Source organism: Pleurodeles waltl, chromosome 3_1 (genome assembly GCF_031143425.1).
Source record: "Pleurodeles waltl isolate 20211129_DDA chromosome 3_1, aPleWal1.hap1.20221129, whole genome shotgun sequence".
In the NCBI taxonomy this organism is placed as follows: domain Eukaryota; kingdom Metazoa; phylum Chordata; class Amphibia; order Caudata; family Salamandridae; genus Pleurodeles; species Pleurodeles waltl.
This window is the reverse complement of record NC_090440.1, coordinates 1,825,744,418-1,825,770,452: the sequence shown is the minus strand read 5'-3', so window position 1 is coordinate 1,825,770,452 and position 26,035 is coordinate 1,825,744,418. Positions and strand designations below refer to the sequence as shown.

General features: G+C 40.6%; 1 protein-coding gene across 3 annotated transcripts in view; it reads left to right on the top strand.

Moving 5' to 3' along the window:
- The window catches only part of MYO1B (myosin IB), a 678,894-nt gene that overhangs the window by 469,570 nt on the left and 183,289 nt on the right, over positions 1–26,035 (top strand). For 2 of the 3 annotated variants that reach the window (XM_069225875.1, XM_069225874.1), the window contains exon 22: positions 8,040–8,126. In XM_069225875.1, coding sequence (XP_069081976.1) covers positions 8,040–8,126 — 87 coding nt within the window. Of the gene's footprint in view, positions 1–8,039; positions 8,127–9,054; positions 9,142–26,035 lie in introns of all 3 variants that reach the window. The other variant, XM_069225873.1, reaches the window with a different exon arrangement.

The window sequence follows — 26,035 nt, the reverse complement described above, 5'->3', positions numbered from 1 at the left end:
TCAAAGAACGCAGGGCAGTCACCTCCAACAAAAGGACACTTCACATAACACAACATCATTATTGTATAGAACTAGTGCAAAGACCATCAGCAGTCAGGCCAAGAATAAGAGCCTGCAACAAAGAATAATACGTCAACCTGCGAGAGTTCGTCAAACACCTTCTAATCAAGCACACAATATTGTAGGTACCAAAAAAAGAGATAAACTAGGGAGTCTACTTCATTTACTTTCTGGTGCCAAAACTAGGCACAGACTAATTCTGGACCTCTGACTCCAGAAAAGCTTCTTCAAAACAAAAAGGTTCAAGGTGGCTACAGTACAATAAATCATCCCACTCCTGGAAAGGAGGGGGATTGCATGGCAACTATAGACGTCAAAGACATTTACCTGCATGTGCTGATGAGCAGTAGACACAGGGGTGGTACTTCCAGTTCATCATCAACTAGATCATCATCTGTTCAGGATATTTCCTTTTGGGATACAATCAGCACAAAGGATTTTCACAAAGTGTCTTGTAATAGTAGCAGCTCACTTGAGGAGGTGGAGATACTTATCCACTCCTACAGGAAGGTTTGGCAGGTGAAAGGGAAATCACCCACACAATGCCAGGAAAGCATAAATGAAGAGATGGGAAAAAAAACAAAAAACTAACCAGATTGGGATTCTTCCTGAACCTAGAAAAAAATCAGCCCCAATACAGAAGGAGACATTCCTGGGTGCCAGACTAATTTCAATAGAGTACTACACAGGGTAGATAGCATCCATTCTAAAAAGCTGAACATTAGGTGCATGTGGAACCTGATAGAAGCAGTAAAATGCATAAATGGGTTAGAACTGAAGATGGTCTTCCTGGCTGTAAAGGCTTTTCAGACGCTCATTAGTGGTAGAACAGTACAAATCCAGAAGGACAATACAATCAGATAGGTACTGTCATACTCGCTGTACAAACTAGCCCGGGACGTTAAGAATTGGGGTTACATAGAAACGCAAACATGATTACCATACTCATATGAGGTGTTTAAAACACAGAAGCATACAGGTTAAGCAGTCAATTAAGTGCTTCGCCCAAATAGGTGGTAAAATAATAGTTTTCCAGGAGTGGGGCACACTGCAAATAGATCGGTTTTCAAAAGAAGGAAATATAAAATGGTAACACTTCATGTCCAGGTTTCTACACCACGTGTTATGATGGTAAAGCGCTAACCCATAGATATTGTTAGTGCTGAGTGCCAGCAGGCACCAATCACTCTAATTTTGATAGCCTTTGCATAAGATACGGTGATAAAGTTACCTGCCTTTCAGGACATGCTACCAATACAAAGAGGAAAGGTGTAGTACCTAGAACTAGTTATTCTCAACTTAGCTGCGTGACTCCTGAAGACATAGAATTCTGACATCTACAACTTCCCCAAACTTGCATGAAAGCCCCAAGAGGGGTTGATCACTAACCACATTAAAGTATTATTTTGCCAGTGGAACAGGTCTAACAGTGATGGAGTTATACTAGGATACAAGTCAATACTGTAGTCAAATACCTAACATCTTTTAGATGAAAACCTTTCTTACACATCATTAATGGTACATTTGTCAGCCTTAGTCGCATATACAAGGCGCAACGTACAGAGAATTATTTTCAGCACTCCAGTTGTCCAAAGATTCTTAGTGGGAGCAAAAAAAGTATAACTCACAAGGTGCTACCCACACCAAGTGAAACTCAAACATAGCATTAAATCAGCTAATGAAGTCGCTGTTTGAAACTATGCATACGGCAGGACTCAAAACAACACCCAAGAAAGACTTTTTCTTCTCGGTCACTTCTCTGCATAGGATTGGTGTAATACAGGCAATTGCAACAAAATAGCCATATCTACAGATGCATAAGGATAAAGTGATCATGAAGCGTAATCCATATTTCCTCTCAAAAGTAATTTCACACTTTAATGTCAATCAGACAATTCAACTATCTACCTTTTTCCATCAACTGAAGACTCCAGCAGAAAGGGCTCTAGGCTCATTAGATGTTATAAGCACAGTCATGTATTACTTGAAAGTGGGAAATGGCCAAAGTAATGTGATAACCGCATGTGGGCATTCTATCTTGTAGGTATGGATTGATTATTACTGTGGTTTAATAAGGGGCATGGTTTGCCTCTCTAGGTTGTGATTGTAAGTGGATAACATGATAAAGATGTTGAAAAAACTGCATTACCTGAAAGCAACAAAAAAAATCTGAAAAAGGTGCTAGTTTTTCATTTCCCTTGAATCTACAACTAAAGGCTCTCCAGTCACTAAGGGGACTAACACAAGGAGGACAGTGCAAAAAATCCAGATATGCTATAAGGCAGTAGGAGTGGCCTTGGGGGTGGAGTGACCCAAGAGTGTATCCCTTTAGAAAAAAAGGGAGCCAAATTGGCATTTATCAGTAACGTTTCAATAGGTGACATTGGCATGGCAGCCCCATGGTCATCAATACGTAGTGTTAGAAATGGGGATCCTCAATCTAGTCTGAGTAAGGGAGCCACACAGCTAAGATAACCCATGCTCACCCTCCATGGTAGATTGACTGAAGCCCTCAGGCTTATCTCTGGTGGGGGGGCACACACACACACACACACACTTTTGAGAAATAGCTAATATTTATCGGAATACAAAAGACCAAAACAAAAATCCAACATACACAAGCAAGGACATCAATTTTGAAAGATTAATTGTAATTGTAGTACCTTGTAATCAATGAGGCGCATGACTGAGGCAAAGTACCTGAGATGCGTAAAAAAACAAACATGATGCGGGCCACAAGGGAGGTGATGCATTAAAAGAGCCAAAGATGCGTTGGTTCCTTACTGTTGCAGGGGAGCTGATGTGTTGGTTCCTTACTGTTGCAGGGTGGGTGATGCGTTGTTTGTGGCATGACGTGGTGGTTCCTTACTGTGGTGTTGATGAAGAAAGTGGCACCCAAGGATGATGCATCTGTGATGAGTCACATATCAAGCTGCAATGCAGCGTTCTCTCCTTGATGAAGCAGCGGCTGCTTCGGAGTCCAGGCGGTGCGTCACAGACTTCGGTAATATAGTGCTTGAAATTCACGTAGCGGTGGTTCTTCTGACGCGCTGCAATGAAAAGTTGAGGCTTGTGTTGAAAATCACGATTAACGAGTCAAACAGGAACCACGCTACGGTGCTGGCAGCGGCGATGCATCAAATCCTTACAGTGATGTCGGTTGGGAATGACGCTTTGAGACGCTGTGTGGAATTTCTCCTTGTAGTACCAGAAACCTCCAAGGGCCAAGAAGTGGATTTGGCACCACTTGACAGGACAGGACAGGGCTTGTCAGCAAGGAAGCCCAGATGCTAGCAGATTAAGTCCCAGGACAGAAGCAGCAGGCCAGCACAACAAAGCAACATGCAGAGTAGCGGTCTCTCCTACAGTATCCAGCTCTTCTTCCTGGCAGAATGTCTGCAGTCCAGAAGTGTTCGAACTATGTGGTATCAGAGGTCCAGTATTTATACCCATTTCTTTCTTTGAAGTAGGCAGACTTCAAAGAGAAGTCTTTTTAGTGCAATTATAGGGGGTTAGAAACTGCTTTGTGTGATGACAGACACAACCCTATTCAGGTGCAGGTGTCAGCTCTTCCCACCACTCTTGATCAATAAGACTCATCAGCCTGGTGATGGGCCATCAGGATATGCAGGGCACGCCTCAGCTCCCTTTGTGTGACTTTCTAGAATGAATACACAAACAGCCCAACTATCATCTTGACCCAGATGTGTATTCAGCAGACAGGCAGAGGCACAGAATGGTTAAGCAGGAAAATGCTCACTTTCTAAAACTGACATTTTCAAACTTATATTTCAAGAACCAACTTCACCAAAAGATGTATTTTTAAATTGTGAGTTCAGATACCCCAAACTCCATATCTCTATCTGCTCTCAATGGGGAAATTACGTTTAAAAGATATTTCAAGGCAATCCCCATGTCAACATATTGCAGAGATAGTCCTTGCAATAGTGAAAAACAAATTTAGCAGTATTTCACTATCCGGACATGTGAAAAACACCATTACATGTCCTACTTTTTAAATACACTGCATCGTGCCCATGGGGCTGCCTTGGGCCTACTTTAGGGGTGACTTACATGTAGTAAAAGGGAAAGTTTGGGCATGGCAGGTGGGTGCACATCCCAGATCGAAATGGCAGTTTGACTACACACACACACACGGCAGGTCTGAGACAGGTTTACGGGGCTACTCATGGGTGGCACAATCAGTACTGCAGGCCCATTAGTAGTGTTTAATTTACAGGCCCTGGGCACACACATTGCACTTTACTAAGGACTTACTAGTAAATCAGTTATGCCAATCATGGATAAACCAATCACCAATACATTTTAGATAGAGAGCCTATGCCCTTTAGCACTGGTTAGCAGTGGTAAAGTGCCCAGGGTCCTAAAGCCAACAAAAACAGGTCAGAAGAACTAGGAAGAAGAAGGCAAAAAGTTTGGGGATAACCCTTCAAAAAAGGTCAGGTCCAACACATACCTTCAAGCTAACAAGGAAGCGCAGATGAAACAGAAAGCACTAAAACACTCATTCCAACCCAGCATCCAAATGAGGGAGAATTCAGCTACAGAATCTGTGTACAGCACCTGAATCTAGAAAATGTTGACACTGTAAAGTGAAATTGTAGGAGTAGTTTTAAAGCCTAGAGCATGTCCTGGATTCTCATAGAACCCTTGTGTCTCCCCAGAAATTAGGAGATTTGACTCAGAGAGGTGAAGGCAGCAAGGTCAAAGAAAACAGGCTCAAAGTGTATTAAAGTTGCCAAGAAGTAAAGAGAATCTAAAGATAGTGACCACACAGTGGGTTTCTGAGGTATACATCTTCACATCACAGGAGGAAGGACATGGCAAAAAAGGGTTCATGATGCCTAGGAAAAATAAGACTAGAGAGACAAATCTGGACCCACCTACTAGGTTGAGGAATAATGCACACCATGTGCGTCCAGAAAATTCTTCGAGCTGCAGAACTACACCAACGGGTAAGTAAACATTTCTTTTTTTAGGTCTCCTCTGGCCAGCATATGTGCTGTCGCTCGCATACATTTTGATAGCTTAGAGTGGGCTTAGCACCTCCCTTATAGCTTACCGTTGGTAAGGCTTTCTTGTCACTCATTTGCTTGCTTATTTGTTTCCAAGTGTGGGCTTCTCTTCCTCCTCTTGTGTTTTCTCCTGCCCTGGCGCATGGCGAAAGTACTTGCGTCCTGCCTCTGCTTGCATTTCAGGAGCCACTTTTTTCTTTTCTTTTTTTTTAAGCTCTCAATGAGAGGGCATATGTTACTGTGCTGTCTCCCTCATGTTTTCTCTGCTCACACCTCTGTGATCCATGTTGCTCTCTCAGCCCCACCCATGCTCATGTTGCTCTCCATTTTAATGTTGCCCTCTCTCGCTCATGTGCTTCAGTGCCCTTCCGTGTTGCGCTTGCTCGTCTGCATGTTTCTTTGCCCCTTGGCTCTCCTCCATGTTGCTCTCCTGTCTCAATGTGCTTCTCACCCCTTTCATATTCCCCTGAAGCCCCCACCCCCCTACCACCACCACCTTGCTGCCCTTACCCCACTACCTGGACCTCAATCATTTTACAAAAAAAAGCAAATGACATGGGTGTTAGGCTTCCTCATTTTGTAGACATGTGCATGGCTACTTAATGCATGCATGAGCCTGCAAAATGACACTGCCCAGCATCTGTCATCATACTTATTTTTTGATTTTTTTAACATACTCTTTTTGCTGTATAGCATATGTTTTTATGCTGTAAAACATGGAAGAAAATACATTGGCAGAGCTAATAGGTCTCTAAGGAGAGACCCATTGGCTTTGCCAATGCTTGTTCCTTATCTTGTATTTCTTCTTTCAGTGACTTTTAGATGCCTTCATTATTGTCTCACTCTTCTGACTGATCCTCTTTCTGCAGGTATATCACCATGGTGCAGTCTAGTTCTCTTTGACAGCCATTCTTTTTGCAAACGCATTTGCTTCCCTGCATGGAAAGACTTGCGTCCACATGCTGGGAAGCCATCATTATGAAGCAGGTAGCTACTGCTGCAGTAGGTGGTCTTCTTGATGGCATTGCATGCGTACTTTAGTCACTTCTGGTCATCATTGTGAGACTATTTGGTGGATTTTGTTGGACAATTCTTACATTAATTTTACAGTCTGTGTGTAGATTGGACTCTTTACCTCTCTCTTGACTGAGCCAACTCTGATCTGCTTTCAGCAGCTCTTAAAGGATAGGCTATCATAGTTTTCAGTAACTGCACACATCTATGATTTTCTCCCTCACTACTACAGCAATTTATCCAACGCGTACACTCAACAGCTCCCTGAAGCCGGCTTGTAATTTATGAAGTGCTTCATTGAGGCACTCCTTCACCTGATGCAGTATGAACATTGTGGTGTACATAAGAAGTAAAGTTATAATCAGGCTCTGTTATGTGGAAAGAGATTGGGAGAGTCATAAAACAATTCTTTTATTAAACATCTCTAGAGAGGAAATTTAGCCTAATGGAGCATCTGAACATGATATACAGTCACTTTTTTGTCCTCAAGCTTTCTAAATATACAAACCTTCATTTTCAATGTTTGACACTGGTGGATCGAAAGGATTCCCTTCAGAAAGGCAAAATCAAGCTTGGTGATACAGATGAACAGATGACATAGGCCAGGGTCTTTATAGTCTGCCCTGGTCACCGCATAGGGTAAGCTAGGTTAGGTGGACCAGTTACAAGTCATGTTATTGACCAAAATTAACATAGGCTAGAGTGGAAGCAGCGTGAGTTCCACAAAGAACATGTGCCCATACTTCTTTCCATGTGAGACCACCAGCTGATGCAAAGGCACATCACCTTTATCGGGCAACATTAGTGTCCAACATTTTCTCTTTCTAAAGGCATCGCCCCTCAGTGTAAATTGTAAGCACAACACTTACCTGTAACTAAAGTTATCCGCTATAATCATCTCATGTGCAAAAGGTTAAGCATAATTATAACCTCATTAAAGCAGAAAAAGCAATAGTTAGATGGAGAGAGAACTTTGAGATGTGATCACCTAATACTAGTAAAATGCATAGGTGCTTGAAGTAGGGGTGCTGGAGTGCTACAGCACCTTCAAAATAACTAACCATGCCAGACCAATAAAGATGCCTGTAAATTCAGTTTTTATGTTGTCACATTTGCTGTGCTTTCTAAGACAGAGGTCAAATGTAAGACTGTCTTCTAACAGAGTGCTGCTTACTCTTTTAACATGAAGGCTTGTGTTACTTTTCATTCTCTGATTGCAAAGTCAGAGGATTTTGTAAAGTGAATGATGTGGCATTAATACTGGCATGGCAGGAAAGGAAACAAGATATTTTTATTTTCAACAACATCTAAATACATATAAGTGAACTGTACACATATTTCAAAATATCTTAGAATTTGAGAAAGCAGAAATTCTGCACTTTTTTTGGTAATTCCAAACCGTGATGGAAACAAACAGGACACTTCATTTGTTGATGAGCAAATAACAAATATTTGCTGATTTCCAAACACTGTTTATGTGCTACATTTTATTAGTAAAACTGTCTGTGCAAAGTTTGTTGCCAATTCAATGGAAAATGTGCTACTTATATATTTTTAGCGATCTATTGGCAAGAATGTGCTCCTTAATTCACCTGTTCATCACCTGTTATATACTTCACCATTATGCTCTCTTGTTGAATAGACAAGGCTCATTTGCTGCACCTGCTTGTGTGATGCTTGGATTTCTCACAGTTCCTGTGAATTGAGTGGTGTAACATTGATGACAACACCCCCATTTTGAAAATTGTTCCAGAACCACTGGTGAAAATATACTGGTGATTCTCTTCCCAATCAAAGCATGTGAAACCGAGGGATACCAAAACTGTCAAATATTACTCACATTGGAAGGACATTTTCAACTTGGTTAGTGCTTGCGATCACTGAATTAAAAAAATTATAATAATCCCTTTCTTAATTGGTTCTCCATAGGCCCGAAAGATTTTACGGGAACTAAAGCATCAGAAGAGGTGCAAAGAAGCTGTGACAACTATTGCGGCATATTGGCATGGTACACAGGTACGGAGCTTCTAAAAGCTGTTTCTTTTTTCTAGTGCTGTAGGTGGTGAAATGGTGTTATAGATCTGTTCGTCATTCTCTCACTATGTGAGTAGGATTCTCATTTTGACACTTTTCTAACCCGCAGTCAACTCAAGATGCAGCTGGTCTATGGGTTTAACACTGAACTTAGGAGAGGTGGAGTGTTCTTGTGGTCTTGAGTGTTCTGCTCAACCAGATAGTTATCTAATAACAGCTAATACACAATACAAGTGGTACAGAAATCTCTTGTCTTACAAACATTATCTTATTAAGATGGAGATCACATGAAATCCCAGTATTCTGTGTCCTTCTGTACACCAATTATTAGCTAAGGATAGAATATGTTTAGAAAATATCCCCTCATGCATTTCTCCTAGAACATTGGACTTACGGAATGTAATAACCTATTTCTTTTATAGCGTTTCATCCTTCACTTTTGCCATTCCTCAGTACTGCAAATAAATATACTTTAGTACTACACCCAGATTAATGGTACTCAATCTTAAGACTTTGGACAGATGGCAAATGTGTAACCTTAAGATCACTGCAGATGTTAGAGGTGAACATTTAGGTTAACTAGCCATCTTGCTAACTAAAGTTACATAATTGTCACCCATCCTTTTACATGTAGTAGGATTGGTGGGAAACGCTCCTGCAGGTTCATTGAAAGTTTCCTGGAGGCATGTGGATCCAAGGAAGGGTTGTGTCCTGACCTTTGGATGACATTGCATTCTTGACTTGCATTGTTTCCCAGTGCTCAGTTGCTTTCAAATGCTTCACCCAGAACCACTTCACTTGACTTATATGTTTTTAGTAACTAACATGTTTTTTAGTGTCTCACAAATGGAGTCAACAGTAATGTTTTTCTTCCGTGAGATTTTTAATGCTATTTTCAAATGCACTACAGGCGCGAAGGGAACTGAGACGTCTGAAAGAAGAGGCTAGAAATAAACATGCTTTTGCTGTTATTTGGGCTTACTGGCTTGGATTGAAGGTACTATATGCATACTGTACATCCAGTGCCCCTTTATTATAACTAACACTCCCAGTCCTAAAACGTAGTGAGGATTAACATCTAATATAACTCATAGGTGCATGATTTTACTGCTCAAAGTTTAAGAGCTGATTTAACTCAAACGTGTTCTTAAACTTGTTAACATGTTTCATACTAAAAGGACTAATTTTATTATGAAAAATTCAGGAAGGTGTGCATTTTATTGGAGACAACTGTTAAGGTTTTCATTGAGCCTGCTGCATGTGTACTTTTGTCTGTGTTTGAGCTATGTACTTTACTTTAATTATTCTGCATGATTGTGTTTTGCAAATGGAAGCAGCCAGGTCACAAATGATATTGGAAGTCAAGACTATGACGGTTTGTGTTTGATTTTGCTCCTTTATGGGATTCCAGATTTAATAACGTATACTGAATTATAGGAGCATGTGTAGTTTATTGATTTCCTGTAATGGTTCTTATGGCATACCCATATCACCATATCCACCTTCACTTTAATTCTCACGTCCATTGGATCCTTTAGCAAACTTATTGTGGGTCCCAAGCTTTATAAAGTATTTTGCACTGGCAATTTTGGAGTGTGCCAGAGCATACTAGACATTATTTTACTATATGTCCAAACAAATAATTATTCAGTTGGCATGTGTAGCTGTAGATATACATGCTGTGCATAAGCTCGCCATCTATTGTTGTTCGGAGTAGTACAACGTGTTTTTGTTCGAATAAAGTTTTCGAGTCATGGGATCGAGTGACTCCTTCTCTCGGTGATACTGCGCATGGGTATAGAGTCCTTTGTTTTTCTCCGCCGTCTCGTTCAGACATATGTCCCTCTCGCTATGAGTTCTCGGCTTCAAACAGCCTATAACGGGACTCTTTCTATTGTCATCGGTATTGTTTCCGAACGCGTAGTCTTTAATATTCAACTCCTTGTCCCTTTTTCTACACTCTCAATCAAATTTTTCAGACCTTTCAGGGCAGAAAGGCCCGGTCATGCCCTCATCGGGACTACCTCTTCCATGTGGTGTGAGGCTATCAAACAATGCAGCTCTGATGGAACGTACTCCATTTCGGTTCTGCCATCAATGCCATTTCAAATTTCCACACACCAACCAACTCCAGGTGGGTAATTTGTGTCTTTCACCTGACCACAGCAATCAGACCTGTGACTGTTCCATTCTTTTCAATTGAACAAAACACTTAGAGACCGAAGGGCACGTCGGATGAAAATGGCATCCCGACAGACAGAAGATACACCACACATCTTCGGAGAAGAGCATGCACAGGAAGATGTAGAGCAAGAGGGGGACTTCTCCGTCCAAGATTCGGACTCTGATGTGCAGTCAAACAGTGTGTCCACCTTTTCAGCCAGCACAAAGTGTAAGTAAAAAGCCCCCTTTCATTTTGGATAAAACAAGAGGTCACCAGTCCGCCACTGCATCCCAGCCATGGTCGGAGGTGAGAAAATGTGGATACCCCGCATACCAGCTAGGCACTGAAAAAAGCCAATGTCTTTGGCATCGACCTCCAGTAGTTCCATTTCAGCACTGACAAAACAAAAACTGTACGCTGTTTTGGTACCGACTGCTTCAACACCGAAAAGGGAACATCTAACGGCAATAATTTCGGGCACCATAAATTTTCGATCTGCAAAAATCTTTGAAACCGAAAAAAAAACTCCAAAGGCTCAAACTGACTCTGGCCAGTCTGTAACATCCCCTATACCACAGGTGGAATCAATTTTGGACGCTAGACAGCGCCGACTTCAGATTCAGCAAGGAACTGGGCGGTTTATAGCATCACCTCCACCACCTCTAAAGAGGAAATTTACTTTTGAAGAAAATCTTGATTCCTCTGCACCTCCAAAGAAGACTGCTTAAGAAAAGACTTCTTCTCATACCTCCACATCTCCCCCTTAACTTGCCTCTCCCCAACATCTCCTACTCATTTAGTATTCACACCACCTAGTTAACCACCTTGGGGGTCACAAGATATAGGGGATACATTAGACAAGCAAGTCTCATGGGCTGAGTATTTATCCAGATCACATTACACCGACTGATCTGGATCTTTACCCAGCCAGACCTTCACCTCCAGAGAATTCTTCATCATACCAATAAGTGATAGCAAAGGCAACAGCATGTAACAATGTAAATATATACACTGACCCCATAGAGGAATACTTTTTGACACCCTTGGTGCAACACACAAAGAAAGCCAATTTCTTCCAATGTTACCAGGAATGATTAGACATGTAGATGAAATATTTAAAGACCCTGTTAGAGCAAGGATTATCAGCCCTAGAGTTGATAAAGTATAAAGCTGCACCCACTGATCCTCTATATACAAAGATACAAATTTCTCCAGACTCTTTTGTGGGATCTACTGCAAGGAAAAGAGCTAATAGCCAATCAACAGGAGAGACACCCCCTCCTGACAAAGAAAGTAAAAAATGTGATGCTGCAGGGAAGAGAGTAGCAGCTCAAGTGGCTAATCATTGGTGAATTGCCAGTGCTCAAGCTCTACTCTCCAGATATGAAAGAGCTCATTGAGATGCTATGGAGGAACTTTTACAATACCTACCAGAGGAACATCATAAAAGAGGGGTAGAGATTGTAAGTGAGGGACAAACAATATCTCAAGTGTCATCATAAGACGCCATGCATGGCTTAGATGTTCAGGCTTCAAACAAGAAGTACAACAGGCAGTTCTAAATATGCCCTTTGATAAAGAGCATTAATTTGGTCCACAGGTGGATACCATACTTGAAAAATTAAACAAGGAAACTCAAAATGCCAGAACCATGGGAGCTGTGCAAGCGAGCACACACAGAAGTAATTTTCATAGTGTAGGGTTTAGTAAAACGATTCCGGCCATCATTCCAAGAACCAAGCACAAGTCAAACTAAACCCACCTCGCAATACACCAGAGCTTATTTCAGAGGGTCATATAGAGGAAACAATACCAAAGGAAGAGGAAAATCATCTTCCTCTAGAGGTTTCTCCTCAGTCTCTAAACAATGACTCAACAAATGCAACATTAAACCACATCACTCCTGTAGGGGGAAGGTTACAACTGTTTTACCCCCAGTAGATTCAAATCACCACAGAATAATAGGTACGTCAAATTATCCAAAATGGTTATTGTCTGGAGCTTATTTCCACTCCACCAAGTATACCCCCTCGTACACACAAGCTGTCACAAGATCATCTAATCCTTCTCAAATAAGTGAATTCCCTTCTTCTAAAAGGGGCTATAGAACCAGTACCATTACAATACCAAGGAACAGGAGTTTACTCCCTGTATTTTCTAATTGCCAAGAAAGATGGGTCTCTCAGACCAATACTGGATCTCAGCCCCTTAAAATACTCCATTCTATCAGAACATTTTCACATGGTCACTCTTGAGGATGTTATTCCGCTTTTACAAATAGAAGACTTCATGACAGTCCTAGATCTAAATGATGCTTACTTTCACATTCCCATTCATTCAGCACACAGAAAATACCTAAGGTTGTTTGTTGCAGAAAAACATTACCAATTCAAAGTGTTAACCTTCAGAGTCACAACTGCTCACAGAGTATTCACAAAATGCCTTGCAGTAGTGGCAGCACATCTTAGAAGAAAACAAATTCATGTTTTTCCTTATCAGGACGATTGTCTAATCAAAGCCAATTCATTCCCTCAGTGTCAAAAAGATACTCAAACTACAGTACGCCTCCTACATTCTCTAGGATTCACCATAAACTACCTCAAGTCCCACCTTCAACCTCTGCAAACACAACCATACCTAGGAGCTATCCCAAATACACAATTAGGAATAGCATTTTCCAACCAAAACAGGATCTAGGACTTTCAGACATTAATTGCAACATTAAAATAGAACCAAACATACACAGTAAGAACTGTGATGAAACTGTTAGGCATAATGGCATCTTGTATTGCCATAGTGCCTCATGCTAGTCTTCATATGCGTCCTCTTCAACAGTGTCTCTCTTGTCAGTGGTCTTTGTGTTGTTGGACCGTCAGACTTATCTCTCGCTACATTGGTAGAATACCACAAACTTCTTAAAAGGGTGGCCCATCGTAGACTCTGTGCCTCAGATTACTCTCACAACAGATGCCTCAAGCAACGGGTGGAGAACTTATCTCCTCAACCTAACAGTTCAGGGAATATGGGCCGACACTCACTGGTCTCTTCACATCAATTACCTCGAACTACAAGCAATATTCTTTGCAGTGAAGGCATTCCTATCACAATTGCAACACAAAACAGTGTTGATACGTACTGACAATGTGACCGCCATGTACTATCTTCAAAAACAGAGGGGGGCACAGTCTCAACAACTGTCCCAGTTAACACAATCACTGTGGAAATGGGTGATTCGTCACCATATTCACATAGTGGCATAATATCTCCGAGGCACAGACAACCAGTTATCAGACCTGCGAAGCAGGATGCATTAACAAACACACAAGTGGGAATTCCACCCACAAGTCCTTCAACAGTACTTCACAAAGTGGGGAACACCTCAAATAGATCTGTTCTCAACAAAACAAAAAATGCCCAAACTTCGCCTCCAGGTACCCACACCCTCAGTCCAAAGGTAATTCTCTATGGATGAGTTGGTCAGGGATATTTGCTTACGCTTCCCCCACCCCCTCCCACTCTTAACATTCCTGGTATGAAGATAAAACAATCTTTCCTCAACCTGATCTTAGTGGCTCCTACATGGCACGTCAACCACGGTACACCACACTTCTGGAACTCTGTTGTTCCTCATCAAAAACTTCAGAACTGACCAGATCTTCTAACACTGAAACAGGAACGAATAAGACATCCAAATCCAAAATTAGTCAACCTGTTGATATGGCTTCTGAAGTCATAGAATTTTTATATTTACATTTACTACAAAAAATGTATGGATATCCTATAACAAGCACGCAAACCTACCACTAGGCAGTGCTATGCAGCAAAGTGGAAACATTTTGTTTATTATTCTCAAACAAAAAACATTGACCCTCTTCAACCAACAGTACAGGGCATTGTACAATATTTATTACATTTATAAAAGGCAAATTTAGCCTACACATCTATTTGTTTACATTTAGCCGCTATAGCTGCATATCTGCAAAACAGACAACATACTTCACTGTTTAGAATTCCAGTTATCAAAGCATTTATGGAAGGATTAAAAAGGATAATTCCACCAAGGATTCCTTCAGTTCCATCTTGGAACTTAAACATTGTACTCACAAGACTCATCGCTCCACCGTTTGAGCATTCATGCCCATTACAGTACCTGTCATGGAAAGTAGCATTCTTAATTGCTATCACATCTCTCGGGTGTGTTAGTGAACTACAGGCACTAACTTTAGAAGAAACTTTATTTCAGGTTCATAAAGAAAAGATTGTATTAAGAACAAATCCAAACTTTCTTCCAAAAATCATTTCGGAATTTCATATTATTCAGACAATAGAACTGCCAGTTTTCTTCCCAAAAACCACAATCAATGACAGAAAGAGCTCTACATACTCTAGATGTCAAGAGTTCCTATGTACTAGATAGTCAGAAGAGTACATTTTAGGAAAACAACACAACTTTTTGTGGCTTTCTCATTACCACACAAAGGAGACCCAGTATCTAAAACAACTACAGCAAGATGGACAGTCAAATGCATTCAAACTTCCTATACTAAAGCTAAAAGACAATTACCTGTACCACCTAGACCACATTCAGCTCGGAAAAAGGTGTATCTGTGGCTTTTCTAGGCAACATACCAATGGCAGACATTTGTAAAGCAGCAACATGGTCTGCCCTCACACTTTTTCTAAACATTATTGTATAGACGTCTTTGCCAGACAACAGGCAAATGTTGGACAAGCTTTACTTAAAACACTTTTTCAAGCAATTGCAACCCCTACACACTAGCCACCGCTTTATGGAGGGACGGCTTTATAGTCTATGCACATAATATGTATCAACAGCTACACATGCCATCGAACAAAAAATGTTACCAGTAGACATCTGTTCATGGCATGTAGTGCTGTAGATTCATATGTGCCCTCCCTCCTCCCCAGAAGTGTGTACAGATTGCAATTTAATTTTTATATTTGTGTGTGTGTGTATTCATATATAAATACAGTGCATGGACATCTTTTATATCCTACTATACTCCTTTCACTACTTCACTCTCCTGCCTGCGGACAAACAATCTAACAAAGGACTCAATGCCCATGAGCAGTATCACCGAGAGGAGTCACTCGATCCCGTGACTCGAAAGCCTTCTTCGAACAAAAACAAGTTGTATTACTCCAAACCCAACACTAGATGGCAAGCCTATGAATAGCATGTGAATCTACAGCACTGCATACCACAAACAGATGTCTACTGCTAAGTAACATTTTCCTTCTGCAACGTGTTAAAATGATTTTTTAATTTATTTTGGTGTGACTTGTTTCTCTACTGAACTGAACTTCATGCAATCTCTGGATGAAAGCACATCCAGAAATTGACGGCATTGCTGGTCTTCTCATTAGCCGGTCCCATATTGTGTGTTCATCATGGTGCCTTGTGGTCACTTTAAACGTCTTGTCAGAGCTATGCTAACAGGTTGATAATGTATTGGAAACGTTGACCTGCTGAACATTTGTATGTTTGTATGTAGCCCGCTAAAGACTGCAATTATACAGTTTGGGAAATTACTTTAATGGCTTCCTTTTGAGAGTTAAACATTAAATGTGCCGTCGTCTTTGTAGCTGGCAATTGTACCTGAATGTATGTTGCAAGGACGTTTACCCAATTGATTTTCACTAAGGTACTAGTACATCAATCTGAAATACTTTGCTCAAGTGAAATTCCTGTTGATAAATGCGAAGCAAATCTTGGGGAAAATAAGAATTCTGGTGGGGTAGAAAAAAATGTGATCTGCTGTCATTTTCAATTAGTTTCTGGTACATATTATTGGAAAACCCACATCAAAGACCAGACATATCTGACAAATGTGGACGTTTTTGGGTCACCGTTTCTTTTAGACTTTTCAGGTCCAGCTGTAAGTGAATATCTGGTTAAAGACTAGACCAGTCCTAAGAACTTGAAGAATATTTTCATGATACTTACCAACACTTAAGTTACTACAGATGGTTATTTTGATTACAACCAGCTTTATGTCTAAAAGAGTAAGTGATGCCAAAAGCGTAAACCTTTATCAATTTTTGTTTTATTTCTATATTTAAATAAGAATTTGAGAGACATGGAACCATATTTAAAGATTAAAGGTACCTGTAAAAAATGACAAAACTGGAGGATAGTTATAGCAATATATAGAGAGACTAGTCGTATAGCGTTAAAATGAATAAGCTGCATCTTTATTCTAAGTGTATGCACAGCTGTTTTGACAAACCTGCAGTGAGTGTTCCTACACCTGTCTCATCCTATCACCATTTGTCTTTAAGTGGTAAATCTTTGCCAATTTTATCATTTGAAGTGACTGGAAAATTTCTGGAAATGTTTATTTTAATAGTTTTTTTTAAAGGGTCCATTGTAATAAAAGCAAAATTTCATCTACTATTTTAGCAGTTGTCTTAGATGAATTCTGAGCTTCAGTACATGTTTTAATGTACAAGATTTCCCAAGACACCCGAAAATATTGTTATTCAAAGGGCGTAGGGCATTATACATCCATTCAAGTGCCTAACATTGAAAAAGTTACCAAAGAATAATTGTCAAAGGTGTGTGGTGTATTGAGTGAAACAAATACTAAAACCCTGCAACTACCATTTGAACAACTGAAAATAATCATCCACATGGCAAGATGAAATACACCAAATAGCATTCACCCTTATTGTTTTGCTATTATCGTCTCAGAGACAGGCGATAAATGCTGGGTGCTTGGAAACCGCAGCCAACTTCTTGGACAGACCTGTGAAACTGTTTTTAACAAATGTCAGGGTTTCTCTGAGAGTGTTTCCTCCTATAGCCTCCATGATTAATTTCAAAGGCATTTGTCTCCTGAATAGAGCAGGTGTCCCCAGCCAGTCGATTGTGAGCTACCAGTAGCTCCAAGACTCCTTCTGCATAGCTCACAGCCTGGAGTTCATTTTTAAATAAGCACAGGGTCACTTTTTTCCTTTTCAAGTTAAAGAAAGGCTGTTTAAAAAAAAAAAAAAAAATGAATTTCACATTATCAGGCTGCAGATGAGGAGCAGTACTGGAGTCAGATTTATGACCCAGGGCACAGATGTGTAGAATTGAAGCACTAAGATCCTTACCTTCTAAATAAGTCCTTGTCAACTCCGTACTGGAGGTGAGAACAAAATGACGTTTCTCAATGCATTCAAACCAGAGAAAATCAAAAATAAAAAGTTACCTTATAATTAAGTTCATTTTTAATTTTAATTTTCTCAATTCTTTTTCGAAGTGTTGCATTTTCAAACAGCAGGCCTCTTGCTCTCAGTAGCCAGTTGAACACTGTGCCATATATATAACTGAAAAAGTCATTTTTTTAAATGAAAGAAATTGAAAGTGCAGAAAAAAGTTTCACGTTATGAACCTTTTTAACTTTTAATTTCTCATTTTAAAACAATGGTTATGCTTGTGTATATACGTGTAAAAGTGCCACATATGGCCAAAGGTATGTACTGTGTCACTGACACACATGACAGCCCTCTCATAGTGCCCCTAGTCAAAGTATTTTGTTCATACCATGGTATCTGTCTCCATGCGCATTAGGCTTGAAGTCGACAAATCAGGGCATCAGGGTGTCTGGTAATAATGTGCGAGTTGTGTAGCCTTCTGTAGCTCACAATGATTTTCACTTATCAGAAGTTGCTCTTGCTACAGAAAACGTTAGAGACCCCTGGAATAGGGCATGTTGACAGAAGGGTCATCTTCCATCTGAGCCTTGCCGGTCTTTGAAATTGACCCTTTCTCCATCAACCAGTGACCTCAGAGCATTGGTTGAAGTACTTTTGTGCAGTGTGTTGCAGATATATCAAAACCACTTTTATTGGTGGACTTAAATTATACAAAACATTGTAGATAATTGAATTTATGGTATCCCCAAAAATGTTGCTAACACAATAATTCTTAAAACTGTTAATTTTCTCGAATCAACTTGTATTCTCTAGGTTTGACCTGGCAACATAAAAGCATCATGCTGAGCACAACAACGTTTTCTAGCCTGGTGATTAGTTATGCCACATGTATCCAGTATTTATCATTTGTAGAGCTATATATGTTTGTTAGGCTTGACAATCCGCCCATCCATGTTCCAAAGGTAGAGGGTTTACTTTCCTGCGTTATTTATTTTCAGATGCATGAATCATATTGTGATGTTTCTAGGCCACATGTAGACCGATGGCTTCTTTAGCACTAGTGTACGTGAGCCTATGCTTGATAGATATGACCTCTGCGTTGCACCTTACCCTGCCTCTGTTGCTGTTGAATGGGTTTGCAAATGTTCGCCCTAGTCCTCTGATAAGGCAAGGTTGCATCCAAATATGTCTTTCAAGTCCAGGAGAGCTGGGTCCCTGCTGGGTTTTCAGAATAACCTCTTACTTTGTAAATTAATTGAATGTTATATAATAATTATAAATGGATTCATCTTGTGCAGATAGCCTGAAAATCTGGCGTGGAATTGGCCCTCTTGGGTCTTCTTTGGATACCCCCAAAATACTGGCATGTAACATATAGGCATTACAAATGATTGGTGAGGCGCCTGCTCATTTGTGCTCCTCTGTGCTCCTCGAGCCAGTTCATCTGCAGACCTAAGGAACCTCTAAAACCATTCCATTCTGAACATGAGAAGCAAAACCTGGGTGCATACAGACATCTGTCTTACTCTGGTGTAGATTGAAACTTCAGCCTTTGTGTGTCTCTGTTACAATGCTCATTGCATCTACCTCTCCCTTCCTAAAGTAAAGTGTTATGATGCACTTCTACTTTGGTGATCGCATAAGTAATTCCAGCTCTTTTGTGTGTTTCACATTTGTTCTTAAGCAGCATATTAATGACTTTGTTCACATGTTCAAGCATGGAATAATCACATTAGGATGCTAGCAAAGCAATACTCGAGTGCCAGTGGTATCAGTGGTATCTAAATCAGTTCAACCACGTAACAGCCATAGCCTACATATGTTTGAGTTTCTAGTGATTTTTCGTCTTTTTATCTCCTCTTTACAAAGAGTGGGGTTTTCTGGAGAGCACAAGGATGTCACTTCCAGCTATAGACACGACCTAGCGTTGGCAAAATGCTTAAGGTTTTCAGTGTGTGGCCTTAGATCCATAAAAAATAAAAAAAAATATGGTTTTAATTTCCACTGACATATTTGCAGTCATCCACGGCCATCGAAGAAGCCGAAACCCCATTTTGTCCATATTGTGTACATTTTAGTTACATTGACAGTGAGGTGATATGTATCCTGTCATCCCAAAGCTCGCCTGACATTGAATTATGTATTTTTGGGAAGGGAAAATCATCCCCTTCTAATAAGTTTTAAAAAGTCGAATCCAATAGTCTAAGAGATCTGCTAGGCTAATGTATGCATGCATGCAAATATGTTGGATTTTTTGTTTCTCAGTTCCCAAGGAAGCTCAGAGAAAATAATGTACTTGCTGATCAGTGTTAGAGTATTTGTAGTTATCATGTGACTTAGAAGCTTTTTTTCTCTGGTTTCCATGAGTGAAGGGCAAACCTCTGTCATTTGCCATGGATAGAAGTGCTTCTAATCACTCTTCGTCGCTTTCCAGTGCATCGTTTTAACTCGATTTTGCTATTACAGGCAAGGACCTGCCTTAGTAATTGTTAGCCACGCCCCAAAAGGAATGGTCCAGCTCTATCTACTTAAAATTTATTCTATACACCTTTAATGTTCACACAATGGCCTTGAACACAGAAACACTCTTGCAAATGGGCAACACAGTGCAGTCGTGGTTAAACCTATAATTGATTATACAGGGTTTGTAATCTTAAAATTGTCATGACCACATTGAGTTGACAATGATTACAATTTATGATTCTACCAATTCCCAACACTGAAAAGCACTAGGATTAAAACAAAAAAAAAGATAGTGGCATTGAAAAGTATTGATACTGTAACCCTGCCAAGGAAAGTGAATAAAGTGGCCTCCAAAAATGAAACGATCTTCTTGTTTAGGGTTTAGCAGTTGGTACCTTGAATGGAGATATCTTGCAACCTGGGATTCCTGGAGTTGCAGGATCTGTGATTCCACAGCTCAGAGGGTGCAGTCGGACTCCAGGTGCGCTATGCCATAGGACAGAAAGGGCCCACAATAGTCACTGATGTTGTTCTCTCTCTGGGTAGTGTGCAGGCCAACTAGGTGCAAGACCTCTCCAAGAAGGTCCGGATCAACAGGTCAGTCAGAACAAAAGGTGGAACAAAGAGAATTGTGCTCCTCAGGCAGTGTCTATTCTCTGCTCGCATGCACTTGATGATGTAGATTTATTTGGGCAGCCCTTGTCTGGTCTCTAGTAGCGAAAGGAGGATGTCAAGGCATTGGCAGTATCACTGTACTCTCTGGGCTAGTTGGTGGCTTCTACCTAGGTAAGTTGTCAAAAGCATCCAGGCTTTGAGGATTATTTGCTGCTAAGACATAGTTGGCTACTCTCCACATTCTATAATTACCAGCACTCTGGTGTCTCGAAGAAGGTGTTTAGTGATGTGCAGGGAAGCTCTAGCTCACATTTCCAGTATCCGAGTTTGGCAGCATCCTACTACTAATCCGCTTCAATGCTCTTCAAACGTATATAACTCCTTCAAACCAGATTGCAGTTTCCCTGTTCCAAAGAGATGGAGGTTTCCATCTTATCTCTTAGAAAGGGCTACTGGGAACCTAACTCTTTTCTCTGTGTTGGATTCTTGCTGCAAGTCATTGACATCCTGCAGGGTCCTGCTCTAACTGGAGACAGAAGTGGAAGAAGCGAGAAATGCTTCAGTGTTGTCCTCGGGCCGATCTTCATTTTGCAAAGACCAATCTCACCAGTGTAAAGATGTTGGGTATCAGCTAAGGGTAACCCTAATGATAGAGGTATGCACGTGTTTATGTGTTTGTGAATATAATATGCAAAATCTATGCATATATAGTTCACAATATTAACACTCATTATTCCATATATATTAAGTCACCCCATCTGCTCCATGACACTGAACTGGCTTTGTGTTGTGTGCAGATAGTTCATTGAGGAAAGCACAAACATGATGAGTGGAATGCGTGCAAAACTCTCAGCCTATTTGCAATATAGTATTTTCCATGTGCTATGCCTCTTTAGACGGGGTAGCCTGAAATGACCACTGCCTGTCCAGTGGGGTTAAGTGAAGCTATTCCCTGGAGTCTCCTTAATTTTAAGATCTTTGGAGATCTATGCAATCTCATATAATACCGGGTTTATCTCTGTGAGAATCATAAGATCTGCAGCTTGATGGGTTTCTGAGCATCAACGGCCTAAACACTGTAAACAAAGACTACTTGGGCGCATTAGGGATGAAGGTAAGATGGTAGGTTGTTACAGCTACACAGCTAGTTTGGAACCTTCATCTTTAAACCTGGTGTGAATGAGTTAGTGGCAATGCTAATAGAAAATAGTAGACATGAAAAAAGGCTTAATATCATAATTTTAATTGTGGCCCAAATATAACTGTCGTTTTATGTACCTGCACGAGACTCTAAAGCATTAGAGTGGGGTCGGAAAATTGTCCCCAAGTTAAAGGAGGTTAAACGGTTTCCACTTGTTCAGGAACCTAACCTATTTGTAGACATTAATCCCGTCGTTACTAGAAAACACCTCGGTGTGAATCTGGCTGCTTTTGGCGGATTTATACTGTTGAGGTGTCTGCCAGTGAAGGACATTACAAGACGGTGTCGTTTTCGTTGTGGCACACAGCAGCGTACGTTTCCTCTATTGTGTCACGCAGCTCGTCAGTGACATTAGTTCACGTGTCTTTGCTGCATGACGGGTTAGTTTACCTCCATAATGGAAAAATAATCATTTATTAATCCAAATATACTTCGAAGCCGACAGACTTTCTGATGATTCCGGACACCCCCACTACACCAGCACTCTGAGACACGATAGTGCTTCACAGAAACTAAACTGTTAAGACACGTTCTAAGGGCAGCCATAGGAAAATGTTAAACTACACTGATGGATTTATTTTAAAATGCGAAATATAATTGGATTCGTCTGTGTAAATGTTATTGACTGGTGAAATGCATGCAGCATATCCAGCTTAATGTGTGCTTTTTGCTTTCACTTGCTATATCTGCTTTTTACAGCTGCAGACTGTGTTTTCCGCATCCAGGTCTTACAGGCTTTAGTGGCCACTCTCTCCTTATGTTGGTCTACATAAGATAGCACTGCTGACGCTTTTACTTCCAATTTGCAGGAGAGGCTCTTGCATCCACCTACTGTTAAGTTGCCACTCAAGTCTATGCCTTAAAATAAATAATTCCTCCAGGGAGGACCACTTGCAATGGAATTCGTTTAAGTCTGAAGCTGTGGCTTAGAACATTTGACTGCCTCACGCTGTATCTCACGTATTACATCACTCATGGCATGTTCTATGATATCACTGCAACATCTAAAATTACACCACTAATAACACTGTATGGCTGCGGTGCGAGACAGTTGAGATTACAATAACTGGTGAATTTCAGCGGTTTTGTTTAGAATAGTATTTTTTCACTGACATTGTCACATAACAATACCGTATCTTTAACCTTCTTATGTTTTATATACATTTATTTATACATATATGTGTGTATGTATATGTTTTGTGTGTGTGTGTGTGCATTTTTACTTAATCATTACTGAATTCCTCACTTAAACATCCGGTTGTCGAACTAATAAAACTGTTTACAGGTTAATACCATTCATTCTTGGCATGCTTAGGCCTGCCTATAGACACTGGAATTTTGTCCTCCTGGGGCGGTATGACATCATCTCGCTACAAAAAGCAAGGGAGCTGTAGATATTTATAGATCGGGGTCAACATTTGTTTTTGGAAGTTAGAGGCCACGTGCCAGCTCTGAGTTTTTCCACTGAGTAATCTTATTGTTTGGCCTGGTGTGTTCTAATGCTGCTTTAACATATCTGTTCCGCTCACCAAGTTAGCCTCGAGTATGGAAAAATGTGGGGATTTTGGAGAGCTGTTTTGACAAACATTTCTAAACTTGTGCTGTCCTTGGCAGCTTGGCATTTCAACATTAGCTTTTTCTTTGCTGTTCAAATTCCCTTGCGCCTTGGAAACAAATGTTGATGATTTGCCTTTGCCAAGGAAGATTTAGTAAAACACTTTTATAGCCATATGATTACTTCTGTAGCTACTTGGCAGACTAAACCCTCCTTTGGAACATTTACAATGTAATCCCTGTTGACAGTGCAATGGATATTGCTTAGTGTTTTAAATACGCAAGTATTTCACCTTTATCCTCGACAGTATTACTTGTAATCTTGTATGACCCCACTTTGCACTTGACAACAATTGCGTAGGTATTCTTGAACATCTGCTGGATGGGCTGTTGGAGCCTCGTTTAGCTAAATTGTCCTTTACACACCAAATCAGTGGTTATTAACTTGTGGTCCGGTGAACCCCTGAGGGTCAATGATGCCTACTCAGTGGGTGTGCAACTGCTCAGAAAATTAAATTATATTAACAGATTAATATTGTATAAAAATAAAGATAGAAATTGAACATTTTAGGACGCACTGTAAATGTGAAGTAATTTGAAAGTAGAGGCTAAAACGTAAGTCAGTAGTATATTGAATTGTGGGAGTGCCAGTGCATCAAACTGATTGTACTATGGACAATAAATGGCCTAAATTGAATTCACAAAAGCTCCTAGCTTTCCACGGAAATCAAACATGTGGATTTCTTTGTATATTTGTGAATTGATTATACTATTTCATCATTTCTGTATATGTTTGATGAATGCATTTACTTGTATATTTTGTGTATTGTTTTGCTGTTCAGATCATCAACAACACTTAGACCGAGGCCCCAGTAATGACTCAGTGGGTGTTCCCAGATTCCAGTAATGATTCAGTGGGGATCCTCGGGTTCCAGAAATTATTAGGTGTGAGTTTACAGAAGTCAGCAGGTTAAGAACCATAGCCCTAAATAGCATTCCAGCCAAGATGGAAACATATCCATCTATGCATCTGTCTACTTCTTCCTGGTATCAGAGGAGGACACAGATCCACTTGTTAGAAGAGGAGCTGAAGTACAACCTCTGGTCTAAGTCGAGGGAGTAATATCACAGTCTTCTATAGGTTCTCCTCTTTGGAAGCATTTCAACAGAGAAAGGGATAAAGAGATTGTCCTTTGGTTTTGGCATTAGCATATGCTTTCAAGTTTTTTTGATGTTGATCGCAATGCTCCGATCCTTTGTGAATCCCTTGAAAGTCATAAGTGTGCTCCAAATGTAGGTGCAATTCTAGCGTAGGACATTTCTGACATTTGAAGAGTGTAATTTGAGAAACGGATGCCTAAACACCGTCTTAGGCAGTTATTCTCAATTAATGTTTTATGTGCGCTGTCACATAAGTGAGTTGCTGATGTGTTTCTTGCTCGGACAGTGACTGTGTCCATTAGGTTGATTACGTACCTTGAGTTGCATGAATTCAATGCAGATAATGATTTTGGTGAAATGTTTTAGCTCATTTGTGGCATCACTGACAGGAACCAACCGTAGGCAACTTAGTTTTAGCTGCACCCCAAAAAGTAGTTGTGAGAACAGGGCTGATTGCAGAGGTCCCCTAACTTGTTGCCCCCATTTTCCACTTTTTGCTGGTGTTTTCCTGACTCTAATGGTGCCTGGGTACTGCTAACCAATCCCAGGGCCTGTGCTCTGTGTAAAATCAATATGCAAATTAGGATAATTATAATTGGCTAAGTCAACCTACCTACAAGTCCCTTGTATATGGTAGGGCATGTAGGTTTAGGGACCACAGCCTAGGTAGTGCACCCATAGATGCACTGCTGAGAGGTGCCCAGTGTCATTTTAAAGGCAGGCCTGCCTTGCTGGCTGCTTTTAAATTAAAGTTGTATGCAAATTCTACTTTGGAATTAAAAGTAGTTCCAAAGTCTTAAACTACCTTATTTTTACATATGTCACCCCTAAGGTGTGCCCTTTGTTCCCCTAGGGCTTGGTGCCATGTAACTATTAGCAGGGACCTTATAAAAGTAGTTTTAAAAGCCCTGGTGAGGTAAAAACAGCCAAATTTGTTTTTACCTCATTGTAGTGAATGGCCTTCATAGGCTAGAATGGGGAGGCTTTATTTTAATTTTAAAAGTCCCCTTAAATGACAGATACAAAGAGTTTGGTATCAAAATTAATTGTTATAATAAATCCCACAACTTCCAGTTGTTGGATTTAATATAACTTGTTCAGGTAAAAAGTTTTTAACTTTCTGAAAAGTTGCCAATTTCAGCCCTGCATTGTTTTTGCTGGCTTCACACAAAGGGATGTGCCTGTGGGAGGGAATCTCCCCTCAGCAGATGGTGAGGCAGGAAGGGGGAGGGCTGCCAAACTGGTCTTCAAAGGCAGAGAAGGACATTTGGAGCAACCCCAGACAACTAGGTGCCCCCTTGATTAGATTAGGAGAGGGCAGGAGAGGGGTGTGTTTATGATTTTTAGTCCCACCAGTGGGTGGGCTCAGCCAGATGTAACCTCCAAAAATCATTTTCAGCCATGTTGGATTTTTGATGAATGTTGCCTCCTGGGATTGATTTTTGCCACACTTCCCAGGAAGGGGTCATCGCAGGGGGAAGGACCCTGCACCTGATTGGAGAATCAGGGCCCCCCTGTTTTTCACCCAGGAGCAAGGATAAAACTGGCAGACCTGCACCCACACCTGAG